Source organism: Panulirus ornatus, chromosome 69 (genome assembly GCF_036320965.1).
Source record: "Panulirus ornatus isolate Po-2019 chromosome 69, ASM3632096v1, whole genome shotgun sequence".
Taxonomy (NCBI): Eukaryota; Metazoa; Arthropoda; class Malacostraca; order Decapoda; family Palinuridae; genus Panulirus; species Panulirus ornatus.
This window is the reverse complement of record NC_092292.1, coordinates 14,103,996-14,121,993: the sequence shown is the minus strand read 5'-3', so window position 1 is coordinate 14,121,993 and position 17,998 is coordinate 14,103,996. Positions and strand designations below refer to the sequence as shown.

General features: G+C 44.5%; 1 protein-coding gene across 5 annotated transcripts in view; it reads right to left on the bottom strand.

The window, feature by feature from the left end:
* Nucleotides 1-663: 663 nt before the first annotated feature.
* Nucleotides 664-17,998, bottom strand: part of LOC139747561 (lachesin-like) — a 20,624-nt gene continuing 3,289 nt past the window's right edge. For 2 of the 5 annotated variants that reach the window (XM_071659970.1, XM_071659971.1), the window contains 10 exons: nucleotides 16,309-16,774; nucleotides 11,675-12,075; nucleotides 10,802-11,009; nucleotides 10,267-10,425; nucleotides 9,786-9,914; nucleotides 9,378-9,515; nucleotides 8,427-8,579; nucleotides 4,021-4,122; nucleotides 3,597-3,686; nucleotides 664-3,020 (listed from right to left, as the gene is read on the bottom strand). In XM_071659970.1, the coding sequence (XP_071516071.1) occupies nucleotides 2,890-3,020; nucleotides 3,597-3,686; nucleotides 4,021-4,122; nucleotides 8,427-8,579; nucleotides 9,378-9,515; nucleotides 9,786-9,914; nucleotides 10,267-10,425; nucleotides 10,802-11,009; nucleotides 11,675-12,075; nucleotides 16,309-16,372 (1,575 nt within the window). In that variant the 5' untranslated portion in view covers nucleotides 16,373-16,774 and the 3' untranslated portion in view covers nucleotides 664-2,889. The remainder of the gene's footprint in view (nucleotides 3,021-3,596; nucleotides 3,687-4,020; nucleotides 4,123-8,426; nucleotides 8,580-9,377; nucleotides 9,516-9,785; nucleotides 9,915-10,266; nucleotides 10,426-10,801; nucleotides 11,010-11,674; nucleotides 12,076-16,308; nucleotides 16,775-17,998) is intronic. The other 3 variants (XM_071659973.1, XM_071659974.1, XM_071659972.1) reach the window with 3 other exon arrangements.

Genomic DNA, 17,998 nt, shown 5'->3' with positions numbered 1-17,998 from the left:
ATTTTAGAATAATCAGTGAAAAGTTTTGGCTTTATCTTTATCACGATCATCCTCTTTTCTTCTCTGCCATTAGTTAGTCGAGTTAGAATTCATCTATCATTACACTACCATCATCGGGAAAAAGTAACTTATCAGTTCCTTTGCAAGTTTGACGAGTGTAAAAGGAGTCCGGAAATGTGTGTTTCTCGGGATCAAACGGTGAATGTCACTCTAAATGAGGAATTAAATCCTTCTCGCTGGATTGGCATAACACCCCCTTCCAACCACAGACCGAGCATTTAAAAGCAGACTCATCTGCCGCTTATCGAGTACAACAAATGACCATGTACATAGCTGTCTACACTGACATAAACTTGCCATGTTACTTTAGAGAAAGAGCTGCAATATATATATTCATTTTACTTCTGTAATGTGGCGGCCTGTTGCCAGCGGCCTCAAAGTTATCATGTGACGCACTAATTCGACAAGTATTGTGGAGGTATAATGGTATATTGCTCGCTGGTGTATGCGTGTGTGATTAGTTTGGAATTACATGATTGTCCCTGTTATCTGTGAAAGATATCTGGAGGTAAAATAGATTCTAATCGCTTTCGGTCCTTAACCATCGCAGCAGCTGCAATTCAGAGGAATGATGATACTATGTTCAGAGGATAAGCAAAAACATTTAGTGAGAGTCGAGTGGGAGACAATGTTTATTATGATGATGATTATATACACAAAATTTGCAAGGGATCACAAATTCAAACCCATGGATATTGTAATAATATGCCTCATTTTCTTAGCATGAGAATCATATTGCTTGTAGGTCCTGTGATAGTGTACTGGGAATCAATTCTTAACTTAAATGGGCTGTCACACAGCACTGCAATGTGAAGTTTAACTTCCACATAGTCAAACTAACCCAATCCTAAATATAGTACATTAATCTCATGGAGTCTACCTGTATCAGAAAGCTATTAAGAGTTACAGTCTCACCTGAAATTGATAATCAGTGATTATGTAATTAGTAGACTCACCCGGACTAAAATTGCACACACACACACACTTATTCCAGCACTGCTCAACGGCTGATTAACCGACCTGTTTCATGTAGTGGATGCGAATGAAAAACGCTGACAAAGTTTACACATCCGAACTAAGTAACTCGTCTCCTCACACGTCGCCACAGACTTCACACAGTCTCGAGACAGTCAAGAAAACTGACAATAATTCCAGGGCAGCTGGATCGTCTGTTCTTCAAAGAGCATTTTTTTTTTTTTGTCCACATTTGCTGGTAAAAACCTGCATGTAAATGTTCGACGCTGTAAAAGAAAATGTTTCTGCTTCGCATCCTCGACGATTCGTATCATGAATAAGTCACACAAGAGTTTATCATTACTCCTCCTGGTTGAATGTCACCCGTGACAGCAAGTCTCTCTCCCCCAAGATCCATCCGACTTTTGAGTGAAAAAGTCATAGGCGACCACTCCATTAAATGCCTCGCCATAAGCGATCAGGCAGGTAATCCCTTTTGCGGTAAACTGCTTGTGCATGAGTTTCTGGCTGGGAAGGTCACGCCTCGTCTGGAGTCTCAGCAACGAAGAAGAAAATGCTGGTCGTAAATAGCTAGTCGAGGATCAGGTCAGCGTATCTTGAATGGTGCTACTCTTCACCCTCTGCTGAAAGCAGGTTAGTGTGGATCGGTCCTTCCAGCAGAGTGATGTAGATGATCGAGGTGTTGGGTCACTGTGTAATACAGGTGCTTGGCGTCGCTTTTTGGTCTTCTGAGGCACCGCCACTATATAACACCACTGCTGCCACTGTTTTAGTACCTGACACCACTGTTAGATCGACTAATATCAATTCTACTGTTAATAGTATCCCGATCCTGCTTTCCCATCCTCCAGGGTCATTTGCAAAAGCCGTCCCTGACCTGGTATCCTTACCAGAGTTAGTAGCTGCGCCCGACCCTGATCAGCCATCCTCCTTAAGAAGACGTGCACCTCGACTTCGGTGCCGTGGAAGACAACTATTCACATCCACTTTGGGTTCCGACGCCTACCAATAACAGGCATCCACAACTGCTTGGGCTCTGACACAGCCAATATCCACACCTCCATGCTATGACATCAACCATACCCAACAACGACACACACCCCTGCTGTACTAAACACCTACAGAAGCACATAGGTACACCCTGGCTTTGGTAGACATCAGGCGAAGCAGCCAGGATTTCCTAGAATCCATTTTAGAAGAGAGATAAGCCACTCGCATCACAGCTCTGACACCAATCAAAACTGCTATCCAACTAGAAATTGCGATCGCGTCTTCTCGAGTTGTGACACACACACACACACACACACACACACACACACACACACACACACACACCAAGACGTATAGCCACGTCCCTTCTGGCTGTAACAGTTGCCCGAACCAAAAGCTACATACTTACCTCTCCTTGAATCTCCCAAGTCTTATACTTCACAAAGACAGACTTGAACGCCCTCCCGCTTCTCACATCTGGCACCTACCAGGACCAGACGTAACTCAAAACACGTGCCCGTAGACTCTGACATCTGATATGTACCTCTCCTCTTATCTTCCGTCTCTAACACATACCGTAACCAAAACCCATGTGTGCAACCCCCCTCCCTCATCTCCCCAACACTTCATCTCCAATACCCGTCGTAACCGAGGGCGTCCCTCACCTCTGCATCTTCCGGTCCATCCAGCAACCACCACCACATGCCCACCTCTCACAAAACCCCACACTAGCAAAGGCTCTTGGATATATATATATATCTTACACCTGTACACACACAAGTTTCAATGAGACATTTTCGCTGATACCTTAATGCAAAAGGAGTACTCTAGCCAACACGACTAATCTACAAGAGCGAGGGGGTATTATATGGTGATATGACGACACACCAGAGTCAAGAAGAAGACCAACAGTAGAGGGTCCGGAATGGTGGCCCGGGCTTCGCTGGACCGGCCCGCTGGCCCGTGGTGGTCATCCGCTGTGTCGTGGTTCGCTGCTGTGTGAGGAAGAGATGCTATTCTTACTCTGGGACTCACTGCTGTTGAGTGTGTGTGTGTGTGTGTGTGTGTGTGTGTGTGTGTGTGTGTGTGTAATTACCTATTTGTAGTGTACGAGGAGGGCGTTTTTGCACTTGTGTGTGTTTACGTGTGTCTGTGTGTTTGCGTGTCTGCGCATGTCATTCACACCTGTATAAGAACATTTATCATCGTGTAAGCATGAAATTAGAGTGTCTTTATCGTTATACATAAGAGTAATCACGAGTCGCATTTATATACGTGATAATGCTATTAGAACAGTTTCCTGAGACTAGCTGTCGTGTGCATAAAGATGTTATCATTAAACAGTTATTTGCAGTTTAATCGTCCTCCTGTAAGAAAGTAGTACTGGCGTTAAAACATGTGTATATTTTGGTGTTCATAAATGTTTAAGTGATAGTCATAGATACCAATATATATATATATATATATATATATATATATATATATATATATATATATATATATATATATATATATATAAGAGAGAGAGAGAGAGAGAGAGAGAGAGAGAGAGAGAGAGAGACATGACTTACCGTCCTTGCCTTTCGGCTTCCCATGGTGGAAGTGATCACTCACGTCATTGATCCTCTTCGGACCCAGGAAATTGTCGAACTTCTCCTGACCTGAGGAATATAATTACTCTGTTAACTCTCTCGTCGTCTTATTAGGGTGCAATATATATATATATATATATATATATATATATATATATATATATATATATATATATATATATATAGACGGGAATTTACCGAAGGAAAATCATCAAGGATTTGGAGGGCTCCATAGTAACAATGGCCAATAGACAGTAAGACAGACACCAATACTCTCACTCAGATATAGACGGAAAGACAAAGAAATAAACGGTAAGAAACACTGAAAGAGACAGGCGGATGGCTACACCACACACACACACACACACACACACACACACGAACGAACGACCCTGAAAGTTACCTTTAATGTAAGTGATTCTGATTCTTTGTGTGTAATTAAAGGCAGTTCCTTCCTTCCGTGGTCCTAACCCTGGGGTCGTTTGGAACTGCAGCCGCTCCGTCTCTGAGGCGAAAGAGAGAAGATTTTGTAAACACTCTTCCTGTTTATAAATAGCGAGATGAGTATTTGTTCACATTTTCTGATAAAGATAAACGGGACATCGTGATATAATTTTTTGGTTACTAATATCTGAAGATGCTTTTTATGAGTTGGTGGGGCATTCTGTGTAGCAGCTCTCCGTATTTCTGAAGGTTCTGATATCATGTGGCATTGAGGGTCATCTCTCTAAGCTTACTTTTCATGGCTTCCCTCCCTTACCCTGTACTCTCATAACGAGCTTGCTCACAGGCCAGTCGATCTCCATCACTGATGATGGGTCAGCCTTTACCTCTTTCCCCTTATCGACAGCTGTTTCCTCCAGGGTCTTCTCCTGTCTCTGCAGCTTTTCTTACTTTTGTTTAGCAACTTATTTCGTTCAATAGATACCCAAATGGTCTCATAAGTTGACAAGACAACAATGAATTCTTCTACTTTCATATTTCCTCCATATTCTTGTGCTGCTTTTCTTCTCGTGCTCGATTCATATCTTGCCTCGCTACACATTCCTCCATCAGTCTAGACTTCGACAGTGTTCCCCACTGGGGCAGACGTACGTCAACGCTCCAAAAAAACCCATATTCTTTTAGTTTCATTATAAAACTCCTCACAACTTTCGCATCTTCGTTTAATGCACTACTTCTCGAGCACTAAGTACCATGAATATACTTGGTATCACTGAGACGTCTAATGTATCTTGGAAACCCGACATTACAAAAAAAGGTAAATTTAGAATGTAAGAAATTGTGGATCCTTTGCTAGCAAAGGAAACCCTCATTGCAGAAACAGGTAAGTCTGCCTTGGGGAATTTTTGAGTCCTCTATAGATGGCTTAGATTCGCCCAAGTGCATATGGGATTAATTCTTCCTTTAGGTAAAGTACTGCTCTCGCATTGGGAAGGCTGTGGTTATGCTGATGATTGGACTTGTAGATTAATAACTCTAATGACAACCTTTGACGCACAGGGGAATAACTTCAAATCTACAGGTACTTAGGATGAGACAAGAACACAGTTGATCAACAGTGACGACAACACAAACTTAAGCCACACATACACACACACACACACCACACACACACACACACACACACACACACACACACACACACACACACACACCGTGTAGTCACACAGGGCAACACACTCATCACAAACACGTTCAAATTACCCGCACGCAAGAAACACAGCAACGACTTCGAGGCTCAAAAAAATATAAGAGAGGCGAAGATATATCTCCCAGGTTCTGTGGTAACCTCGATTGGCTGCACCGAAGCCCCATTAAGAATCAAGATGAACAGGGTTAGTAAACGGGGGAGGAATAAATAGATGGCTATTAAGGCAAGCTGCATCCATTGCCCCATTGCTACTTCCCAACCGACCCAACTCACCCCACCCTCCCTAAACCCCATTCACTCTCCCTCCTCCTCCTCGTGGATGCAGGTTTTGCTTAGATCACCCGAGGCGGAGACCTGGAATGAATCGTGTCATGAACGAAGGTAGAAAGAGGTCGTCTGTTTTAGTGCCCCGTCGAGTTAGAGGGAAGAGGATCCCATTTTTCATAGTGTGGCCTTAAAGACGCTCCTTTTTAGGTTATCGAATTGACTAAACAGATGAAGAGGATGTGTTTCGACCTATTGGCTGGTTCTTAGGTCAATATCCATTCTTCTATTTGACGCTTAGGTTGCCTAGCGTTCATTTTAATATAGTGCTGTCTGAATGGTAAAGAAAATGGGAATAGAAGATAATAAGGTACACCATTGATGAGGTAGCGAGGCTTGGAAAATACCATATTAAAATAAACAAATTATTGGTATGACGGTCAGATATGTATATATATATATATATATATATATATATATATATATATATATATATATATATATATATATATAGTCAGTAACTGATATAAATTCATTAGTTTTCATGATCTTATTTAATACTTTCCTTTATTCGATATATTTTCCTTTTTTTACGAGATGAGGTGAGAGTAGACGAGCCTCTAGCGTGATCCGAAACCATGGAGAAGCTGAGGGCAAGATGTAGTAGACCAGGAAGCGTTTCTGGACTCCTTCAATCGGTTCCAATAGTGTATATGTCTGCGGCTCGTGCGCCATAGTCCGCGCCCCAAAGACGATCAGCGAGGATATTTCTTTTTTTTCTTATCAGTCATCGTTGATGCGTAGAATATACTCATAAGGTCGTCATGACATATTGTAATTATGTAATTCCTAATCCCAGACATTTCGTTCATCCATTCCCTCAGTTCATAAGTGAATCATTTTGAATTTTTCACGTTGTCTGCCTTCGTTAATGTTGTGCATAAAGTGCGATGATTTTTTTTTCTTCGATGTGTTGACCATTTCAAACGCATTGGTCATCCTTCTTGCCAATGGAGGGAGGGAATCCCAATGGATAGATAAGCTAAGGTGTCCCGTAAGAAGTTCCTTTCTCGAAGGCGAAGATCCACTGAAAGCTGCACTTCGGCAAAGTTCCACGTTCTTGAAACTTTATTTCTTTCTTAACTTTCGCTTTCATTAAAGATCAGACCTGAGAATTGGGTTCTTTAAATGTCAAATAACACCTTTAGAAACGCCGCCACTCTATTTTCACCCTGAATGACATTAGATAAAATAGCAAATCTCATTAGAAAAAAATGAAGGTAACTGACATTTCTGGTCAGGTGACATATATATATATATATATATATATATATATATATATATATATATATATATATATATATATATATATATATAAATACTCCTTGTGACAGACAGCTGTGGTCTTTCATATTTAACAGAGTTGGTTCCGAGAGTCGAATTAATTTCGGACACGGGGACATCATGCAAAATAAAGAGCTGTTTACACTGATTGATAGTCTTGAAGGTAAGGAGTTAAATAGAAAATGTGAGGAGGATACACTGTTCTAATTTCAGTCACATCACCTTAAACATTTCATACTCCTAGTGTATCATTATATGTACGTAGAATATACGTAGTGTATGCAAAGTATAGACGAAAAACAGATGAGGATCATGATTTATAGCAATAAAGCATAGAATTTAAGCCTGAAATCATAGCATTGAATGTGATGTAAAATGTATTTTAAAGTATGCATCGTTATCTGATACATTATGTATGCAAACAGCATCTTCCAAGGCATACAGGGGTTATAATCTCAAAGTCCACCAACGAATTCGACGAATGGTCACAACAACATATACCACAATATACCACAGTCTAACATAGTACAACATACTATAACACGCAACACAAGCTGGAATATAATGAGTTCAAACACAACAAAGTGCGACATTACGAACTGATGAATAATTTAGTCTCTTAAGAAGACACGTATTCCCATTGTGTGGTAGACTAAAAGGGGAGGGAGCGGGTGGCTGGAAATCCTCCCCTCTCTTTTTTTTTTTCTTAATTTTCCAAAAGAGGGAATAGAGAAGGGGGCCAGGTGAGGATATTCCCTCAAAGGCCCAGTCCTTTGTTCTTAACGCTACCTCGCTGACGCGGGAAATGGCGAATAGTATAAAAAAAAAAATAGTATGAGGAAGACACGGATGATAATACGAAACTCTACGAGATAACATGTATAGAGGAAAATAGATGAATCACGTAATAAAAATCATCATAAATCTATCAAGCAGCACAATAGTGCATAACATAATACATCACAAAACAAGAATTATACAATACATATAATTAAACACACACACACATACAGCCACATACCACAACACTAGGGAACAGCAGTAGACAGCATCACTGGTGACAGCATCACAGCATATTACAGCTTAACATAGCACATATACATCAGCATTATGCAGCTTAAGATGGCTTAGGCTGATGTGTATGCATGAATATATATATATATATATATATATATATATATATATATATATATATATATATATATATATATATATGTATATGTATATATCATACAAACCTCCAACAGCCAGGATCGAACCCGGGACCCATGCGTGGCAGGCGATCATAGCCTCGCAGTAACGCTCCCGCCTACCACGTAGGGTTCCCGGGTTCAATCCTGGCTGTTGGAGGTTTGTATGTTCTATGAAAGTGCGCGTTCATATACACTTTGTTCGTATATATATATATATATATATATATATATATATATATATATATATATATATATATATATATGGGGCAGCTCAAGCGCAAAACTCTCTCCTCGCAACACACAAATGGTAATCATCACACAGACAGTGGCGTTGGGCTGGGGGGAACAACTTACTGTATACACGTATGGCTCCGTCGATCTCACCGAGGGAGTTCTTGGCCACGCAGCGGAAGGTGCCAAGGTCCTCCTGCCGGAGGTGGCGGATCCTCAGCCTCATGAAGACGACGTAGGAGTTCTTCACCACCAGCTCCGGCTCATATTGAGTACCTGAAAGGGAGAGCGTGTGTGTGTTTGTGTGTGTGGTACAACGTGAGTCGTTCCCCAACCCCAACTCTCTCTCTCTCTCTCTCTCTCTCTCTCTCTCTCTCTCTCTCTCTCTCTCTCTCTCCTTCCCTCCCTCCCCTGAATATTCAAGAAGGTCTTCCCTGGTGATGTTATTACCGAAGGTGTTGATACCGTTCGCCCTCTGGCTCATAATGCCGCGCTGTAGTAGTTCTGCAACGCATCGTCTCAGGGACATTACGTGGGAATGGGATCAAAGCTGGAAAGGGCTTGCAAGACGCCCCTCCTCCTCCTCCTCCTCCTTCAGAATGCTGAATGATTGTGAGTAAGGTTGGGGAGGGTGTAGGGGAGGGGATGGTGGCGTCAGGTGCGTCTCTTCTCTCTCTCCCTCCCCTCCCTTAATATCCATAATGAAAGGGTCGTACGTATTTGATGTTATTAGCGTGTATTCTAATTAGTTTCCGGTATCAGCGGACCTCGCTCCGATAACGGGTGTTCGAATAAACTCGAGTATATATACACAAGACAACTTTTTACCTTATCTTATACCTTCTCCGACTGATAAGAAAAAGTATTTCTTTATCTAAAGACTACAAATGAAATTCTAATCCTTGTTATCTTACTTATTGAATGTAGAAATACCTCAAAAATGCTTAGATCGTAACGTGTGTGTGTGTGTGTGTGTGTGTGTGTGTGTGTGAATTTCAAGGAAAACCCTCCTGTCATCCCTCAAGACTGAGATGGTTGAGGGGTGGCAAGCACTAGCAACATCCATGATCTCACCGGCCACGATCAAGTCGCCCTTGGGGTTGGTCCAGTAGTTGATGCTCCTGGGGAAGGCTTCGGTGTGGCACTCCAAGACCAGCTCCTGGCCCAGGGAGGCGCCCTCCAATTGCTGAGGCACCCACGCCACGGGTGGGACTGAGGAAACCATCCATGTAACAAGAAACCTCTCAGTTATGTGGTTGGATTTCAGACAGGAATAGTTGGCTGTGAATTAAGTCACTTTCTGGAAAATTACGCGATGAGAAGAGCTGAACGTTTAAGTATTTGATTTGAGTATGGATTCTAAATATCCTTAGAAACGGTGCTTGTGAATCCTAGTAGCTGTATAAGGAACTTTCAACATATATACATGTCCTGGGTTCGAATCTTAAGCCCGTATTGGTGAAATAATCTGACAATACTCACACTGGACGTTGAGCTGGGTTCTCTTACTGATGGAAGGTGGGACGCCATTGGACGCGATGCACAGGTAGGAACCCATCTGCATCCGCGACACCTTCGCCATCAGGAGCGTGTCGCCCTCCACCATGGGCACTGTTGCGCCACGCCCCCCAGCGCGCGTCAGAGGAACCACCACATCCATCATTGAAGCCACCACAGTGGGTCAGCGGAGTCGACATGTCCGTCAGCGGAGAGGTAAGACCCACGTCAACATGGTAAGATAAAAAGGCCCAAAGTCTTACGTCTTGCATAGAAAATGAGAGCGTGATCGACGCGTGAGTTATTGATACCACATACCACATATCTATGAATAAACAATGCTCTATTATTTCTTATACTACCAAGTATTCAGGTAGGATTACACTAAGACTATGTAGATTACGATTCTCTACGATGACCTCTGTTCCGGACGACCCTCTCTGGAGCCGTCTGGAGTGCCCCTCACCCGTGAGGTCTTCGTCTAGTACGATGTGTTGGTTGTCCTCCCGGCGCCAGATGACGCTGGGTGTCGGGTGACCTTTCGCACGGCAGGTTAAGGTTACATCCTCGCCCTCTCGCACGGTGATGTCCCCGGAGGACTCCCGGTCGATGATGTCGGGAGGAACTGTCGAGCAACACGTATAGATAGATAGGTAGATGGCTAGATAGACAGATATGACGCTTACGAGGCAAGGGATTGATTAGAATTATAGAAAAGAAATGATGAGAGAGAATTTGTAAATTGTATTGTCAAGCTGTGGACTAATGACGTGAATATTGATATACAGATGAGTAACAGATGGAGTAACTTGCATGATTTTGTTAGGAAAATGAAGACATGCCACTTTCATTTACCCACGTCGAGTGTTGCATTTCCAGCGAATGAAAAATGCGTTTCAGGATGTGAAATAACCCCTCACTCGAGAGGCGTTCATGTAATATTTGCGTTGCATTGGTCGTAAAGTGTGAAATAGAAGGGACTGGACGACCCCCACACTCACCCACAACATCCACGTAGCCCTGGCGGTAGCGCATGGGGTCTGTGTTGACCTGACACATGTACCAGCCTCGGTCCTTCTCCCGCACATTGGTCAGTTGGAGATGCCAGGTGCGGTGGTCGTTGTGCAAGAGGTTGATCCGCGGGTTCCTCGTGATCACCTGCTTGTGGATCGTCAGGATGGTCTGCGTGTCCACCTGTACCCACGCCACCTGCAGAGAGTGAGAGAGAGAGAGAGAGAGAGAGAGAGAGAGAGAGAGAGAGAGAGAGAGAGAGAGAGAGAGAGAGAGAGAGAGAGAGTTTTAGTTAGTTACCATCATCTAGATGACCAAGGGATAGTAGACAAGAGGGGCTAGGTTACCTGTTTACCGAGGATAGGTCACCTCTACCCACGCCAATTGAGGAGAGAGAGGGACGGTTAAGTCGCACGTAAGTTATGTCATCTAGAAATAGATGGGAGGAAGTAAAGAGATGTGGTAATAGTAATCTATGTCATATTATTATTAGAAAGGCACATCTACGTCACATCAAATTTGAGTCAGCCTGCCAAGTTATATATATATATAAATATATATATATATATATATATATATATATATATATATATATATATATATATATATATATATATATATATATATATATATACATATATATATATATATAATTGACTATGATCCTGTAGTGGTTCTAACGATCCTGAAATCACTTTTGACAATGATTAACTGCCAATTGTAATATTGCAACCAAAGGTCTATGCACTGATGATGCGGAATGACCCTACCACTTGACCTCTACTGGACCATTGACACTAACGCGCCGTGACCTGACACGACCGGAAGAGTGTGACCTAAAGGGACGATGAAACAAGACTGACCTTGAAGCCCCTAAGGTGTTCGACGGTGCATGGGAGGAGAGCCTCGCGCCCCACCGTCACAGTGATGTTGGGCACCTCCTCCACGAACCTGGGCAGTCCGCCCGCCACCTCGTCCTTGAGACTCGGCGCTCCGCCGGCTGCCTCTTCCTTGAGCCTCGGCGCTCCGCCAGTCACCTCGTCCTTGAGCCTCGGCGCTCCGCCCGCCACCTCATCCTTGAGCCTCGGCGCTCCGCCGGCCATCTCTTCCTTGAACCTAGGCGCTCCGCTGGCCATCTCGTCCTTGAACCTAGGCGCTCCGCTGGCCACCTCGTCCTTGAACCTAGGCGCTCCGCTGGCCATCTCGTCCTTGAACCTCAGCACGCCGCTGCCCATCTCCTCCTCTTCCTCCTCGCCCCAAACTGCTGACCACACGCCATTACCTTTGTTAGTTCGACGCTGGAGAAGGGGATCATGGGGGCAGGGATGGTGTGTGGGGAAGCAAAAAAGGAAGCATGATGTATGTGGGAGGTAAGGGAACTACATGGTGTGTTGAGTGGTGTCTGTGGGGAGTCAAAAGGGAGTCTGGCGTGGTGTCTGTGGAATCCAGGGAATCAGAAGGGAGTCTGTGTTGTTGTCTGTGGGGAGTCAAAAGAGAGTCTGGGGTGCTGTATGTGGGACGTGGGAAGTCAAATGGGAGTCTAGGGTAGTGTATGTGGGACGTGGGGAGTCAAAAGGAAGCCTGGGGTGCTGTATGTAGGACGTGGGGAGTCAAATGGGAGTCTAGGGTGGTGTATATGGGACGTGGGGAGTCAAAAAGAAGCCTGGGGTGCTGTATGTAGGACGTGGGGAGTCAAACGGGAGTCTAGGGTGGTGTATGTGGGACGTGGGGAGTCAAAAAGGAGTCTAGGGTGCTGTATGTGGGACGTGGGGAGTCAGAAGGGAATCTAGGGTGGTGTACGTGGGAGAAAGCAGCAAGAATGGAAGGTGACTGTGTAGTTCGGTGCGTCTGACGTTAGCACAGTGAGGAGGGAGTCACCTCATCCCTTACAGAAATCGATCATCTCATCCATTCAGACTCATAACGCACCCGCTACACACACACGCACCCGCTACACACACACATGCACCCACACACGCTCTCAACACGCACCTCACAGCGCATGCGTCTTTTAAAGAAAAATAAAGAAAAATCTGGCGTTTTTATCTTCCAGTAGTGGATAACAGCGAGTGCACAAAGGCAGACAAGGAAAATGATACTAAGAACCCACTTCTTTGCTCCCTACTGTGTTTTACGAGCCTCAGAGTCCATGGAATTATTTACTTGATGATATTTCTACCTGCCTGATTGCCAGGCCTTGCCATCTCAACCATGATAACTTGCCAGACATCGGTCACACCGCCCAGCGTCACTTAGCCCGCCAGACCATACCGCTCACAGCCAGTAAGAGCCAGTAATACCACATCGTTCCCCAGAGCCGCCCCTTGATCCCCTTGCTGAATCCGGATGGGGGACAGAACACCACCAGCTGGCAGAAGCAACGTCCAACTGTTGCCGGCACCAGCTGGGCTGGTGAGAACACCATGTATCACCCTCTCGAACGTTCATATCCTGATACCCCAAAGCCTCCCTCGTTCCATCTTTCCATTTCCATCTCGGTTTCCACCCCGTCCCTCCTTGCTCCCTACAGTTCAGTCTCTCTTCGCTCATCCTCTCCATACGCCTGAACCATTTCAACACAGCTTTGTATTCCTTCGTAATCATGCTACGCTTGCCATCAACGCCTCTTTCTGTGACAGTCATTACTTACACAATCAACCCCCCGTCCCCCTCACTCTAGACATCGTCGTCAAACATATCACTCTAATACATCATCCCTTTTCCCTCCTCTCTTGTCAAAGACCCAAAACTCGAATCCATTCAGCACACACGGGACTACTGCACCTTCAGGTATACCCGCCTTCGCCTTGGCATTTTCAGCCCTCGTCTTCCACACGACCGATATCAATATATCAATTGGTATCAATGTTGATCACTCGTATTGATGTACTCATGCGATTGAAAGATGTGACTCTACATCCATCACTTCGTTAATGAAAGGTAACTTTGTCCTATGGGGTCAGGTTCGTATCATCTGTCGACATTGTCTCTAGTCGGCAATCATGGTCATCAACCTCTCCCGCCGCTTACCGTGTGTCGCACATCCTTTACGGAGGAAGAGAGAGAGAGAGAGAGAGAGAGAGAGAGAGAGAGAGAGAGAGAGAGAGAGAGAAGAGTTAACGCGCATTTTCCGCTTCAGGAACTCGGCACACGTAATCAAGCAGCACTATGGTCAAGGTAATGGCAGTACCGATGAGTGTTTGCCTTCGCTCTTGTGTGTGTGGAGCTGGTCGACTGGCTGATTCCCTGGCATTACTGTTTGTCTCATGTCCTTTAGTCTCTCTCTCTCTCTCTCTCTCTCTCTCTCTCTCTCTCTCTCTCTCTCTCTCTCTCTTAGATTTCTCTCAAAATCCCATCAGCATATCTCACTTCTCTCTTTCTTTTTACTCTTTTCCTTTTATTTGTATTTTGTCATTTTTATAACAATGTATGCAGACAAAATACACACACACACACACACACACACACACACACACACACACACACACACACACACACACACACACACACACACACACACGAAGAAAAAAAGGACTACATTTTTCGAGTAAAGACAATCTATATGATGATAAAAGCCCATTTTCATAACTCACGGACTTCATGGAGAATGGAGTCAGCGTTGGTGTATGTCACTACAGAAGAAAACTGCTCAAAAAAAAATAAGGTCTCAAACGAATATAAAAAGAAAATTCCAAGTAATGAAACTGGTTTATAAAGGTCACTGCTCTGTAGTCGGCTGACGGAAGGTATGGATATCTTATCGCTCTGTTTGGAACAAAAAGGACTTCCCCATCAGACCCTTAAGGACCTCCCCACCAGGTTCTGAAGACCACTCCACCAGGTTCTCAAGACCTCTCCACCAGGTTCTGAAGACCTCTTCACCAGGCTCTGAAGTCCTTCTCATCGGAACTTCAAGACCTCTTCAACAGAACCTGAAGACCTCTCCAACAGAACCTCAGGACCTTCCCACCAGAACCAGCAGACCTCCCGAACAGAACCTCCAGACCTTCCCACCAGAACCTTAAGACCTCTTGAAGACCCTCCCACCAGAACCTTAAGACCTCTTGAAGACCTTACCACCAGAACCTTAAGACCTCTTGAAGACCCTACCACCAGAACCTTAAGACCTCTTAAAGACCCTCCCACCAGAACCTGATGACCTCGCCACCAGATCAGGGACACCTCCCCACCAGGCCCTCTCCTGTAGTCATCATCACTCTTACAAAAAAAAAAAAAGTAACATCATCGATCTCGTCGCCTTCGTCAGCTTACCTTGATGTTCATCAATAAACCCGTTCTCGTCCGTCTTCTAAAGATCAGGCTACTGAGGATCATCCTCACACACACACACACACACACACACACACACACACACACACAATCATCCAATCATCCATAATGGATAAAAATAATTGTATATTCCCAGATAACAACCCATGCCCGTTTTCATTTTGCACTAACGGACGGTGCATGATAAAGAACAGTTATCGCTCATTGAAGAGAGTGGCAGACATTATATAACTACAGTTATCGCAGAATAATTAAGCTCACCCCGAGTTTGAGAATGTCACACTAATTTTTTTTAAAAGAAAAACGAAGTTTTGATCATTCCGTTTGACCACTCGTTTACTTCACTCTGACTCCTAGACTTGCAGCGCTGGCTATTCGTTCATTTTGGTGAGTTAGAGGAGGAGGGTAAGGAGGAAATGTAGGATTCTAGGATGTGGGAGGTTAAATCATAGATGTGTCCTTGTTTAAAGCTATACTGATCTTAGGTAAATGCTAATAGCTGTAAGTCTAATGTTAGCCACGTCTTCCTAACTTTATATAGCTCTGCCGTAGCTGAAAGCTCGACCTGTTTTAGTTCACAAGCTAAAGCTTGGTTGAAATCTATCTCTACCTTAATGAGAAATAGCTCTTATTGAAAAGCTAGCTTTGTCTAAGTTAAAATGTTAGCTGGATCTAAGTTTCAAGCTAGCTCTAGCTCAAAGGTTAGCTCTCTCTCTAAATCAAAAGCTATTTTCTAAGTTTTGAATTTGAAAGCTAGCTCTACCTTAGGGAAAAGCTGAATCTTAGTTGAAAGCTATCTCTGACCTGGAAATAATATAGCAAACGATATGAGATGTATCCTCAGGTTCTTCATCTCTGTGTTCATGATCACGACGGTACGACCCTTGAGCACGACGGTACGACCCTTGAGCACAGCTGTATGACCCTTGAGCACGACGGTACGACCCTTGAACACAGCAGCACGACCCTTGAGCACAACGGTACGACCCTTGAGCACACCAGTACGACCCTTGAGCACGACGGTACGACCCTTGAGCACAGTAGTATGACCCTTGAGCACGACCCTTAACCTTAATATCAAGGGTAACGACAAAGGTCGCTCCATCATACCCCAAAAGCCCCACCGCTGTGCCCAAGGGTCATGCAATCATGCTCAAGTGATTAAGTAACCTTTTTTCAACTCTTAAACGCCATACGAAAAGTTCACCTGTCAATGCACCATATGCCAGAAGAGCGAGAATCACTGTTACGGTTGTGGCGCTTCCGCACATGTTGTCGCTGGGGATCAGGACTGATGATCAACACTACTACCGGTGGCTTACACCCTTGTTGCGTCGAAACATCTTCTGTCGCATCCCATAGCCCGACGGGGTCATCTCCGTCGCAAGACCCTCCCGCGAGGTTGTTGGGGAGGTTTTTAGGCCATTACTGAACTCGCGGGAGGAAGCCTCAAATGTCTAGCCGACGTGATGAGAAAGTCTTAAACTTATCTCAATGTTCTCAGGTTGCTAGTGAGCTGAAGGCAGACATCAAACACTTTTCGCAGAGGGTCGAGTTGCTCGCAAGCCGTAGGGTGGATACCGGCCTCTTGTCTCAGTGTGTTGTGAGCTGTAGGTGGACGTCCGGCGCCTTATCTCTCTTGTGGTGTTAGAAGGGGACACCCAACGCCAAACCTGCAAGAGAAACATGACAGTGTGAGTAGGAAGGCGTTTCAAGGTCTGAAAACTTTGATGGAAAGGAGTTCGGATTGGGGTTCTTAACAGAGGCACTTCGTGGGTCAATGCCTTCTTTACGAAAGGCACACTGGATTGGGGTTCTGAAGTGAGGCACTTCAATGGTGGTCAGGACCCTGGTGGAAAACACCTCCTGTCGGGGTCCCTGACGGAGGCCACTCTGGATAGAGGATCTGAAGGGAGATCAGAGCCCTGATAGGAGGCGCTTCTAAGGTCAGGATCCCTGATGGGTAGTGGCATCGTGTCTCTCCAAAGCTGGTCAGGAGCACCCACTGCATTCCCACCTCTGGGGGAGATAAGGTATAGAACAATCTTATCGAAGGAGAAGATTATACGTCACTGGACATCTAATGTCTGCTGATAATACCTCGACCTTTAAGACAACAGCTTAACTACGTTAGGTCAGTACGCTTGGTTTCCCAACGTGGGAAAATTACGCAATTACGCCGTTCGTCTCTCGGACATGTGGTCGTAAGGCTGTCCCTCTGAGAGAGTCCCGTGGCTGCCAATCCCCCAGGATTATTACCCAGACAGAGGAACTACCACTGGTAATCATATAACATCCGACCGAGGGAGAGAAGGGGGGGTTGTTCCTCCAGATACAGCCAAGCCTCATCATCCCTTGACGTGTGGGGTTGTGGGATCCGCCATGTCGTATAACCTCGTCTTCTATAATATGGCTCTCTGTCCAGTGTGGCCCTCTTACCCTAACGTGCCCTAGAAGGGTTACACATCTTGGCCGGGATCACTGATTTATCTTACTCGTCTTTGTTGTTGTTTGAGGACGAGATAGCGATAGCGATAGCAAATATAGCGTTGCTTGTACTCTGGTCGATATGTGAAAAGCGACACAGCGAGGATGTGGTATTGTTACATTCTCAGACACGTGCCACATAATGTGTTTGTGGTTCCTCCACGCGGTCCAATTTCAACCGAAGTACAAACACACACACGTGCATATATATATATATATATATATATATATATATATATATATATATATATATATATATATATATATATATATATACATATCTATATATATATATAGTGTTATCCCTGGGGATAGGGGAGAAAGAATACTTCCCACGTATTCCCTGCGTGTCGTAGAAGGCGACTAAAAGGGGAGGGAGCGGGTGGCTGAAAATCCTCCCCTCTCGTTTT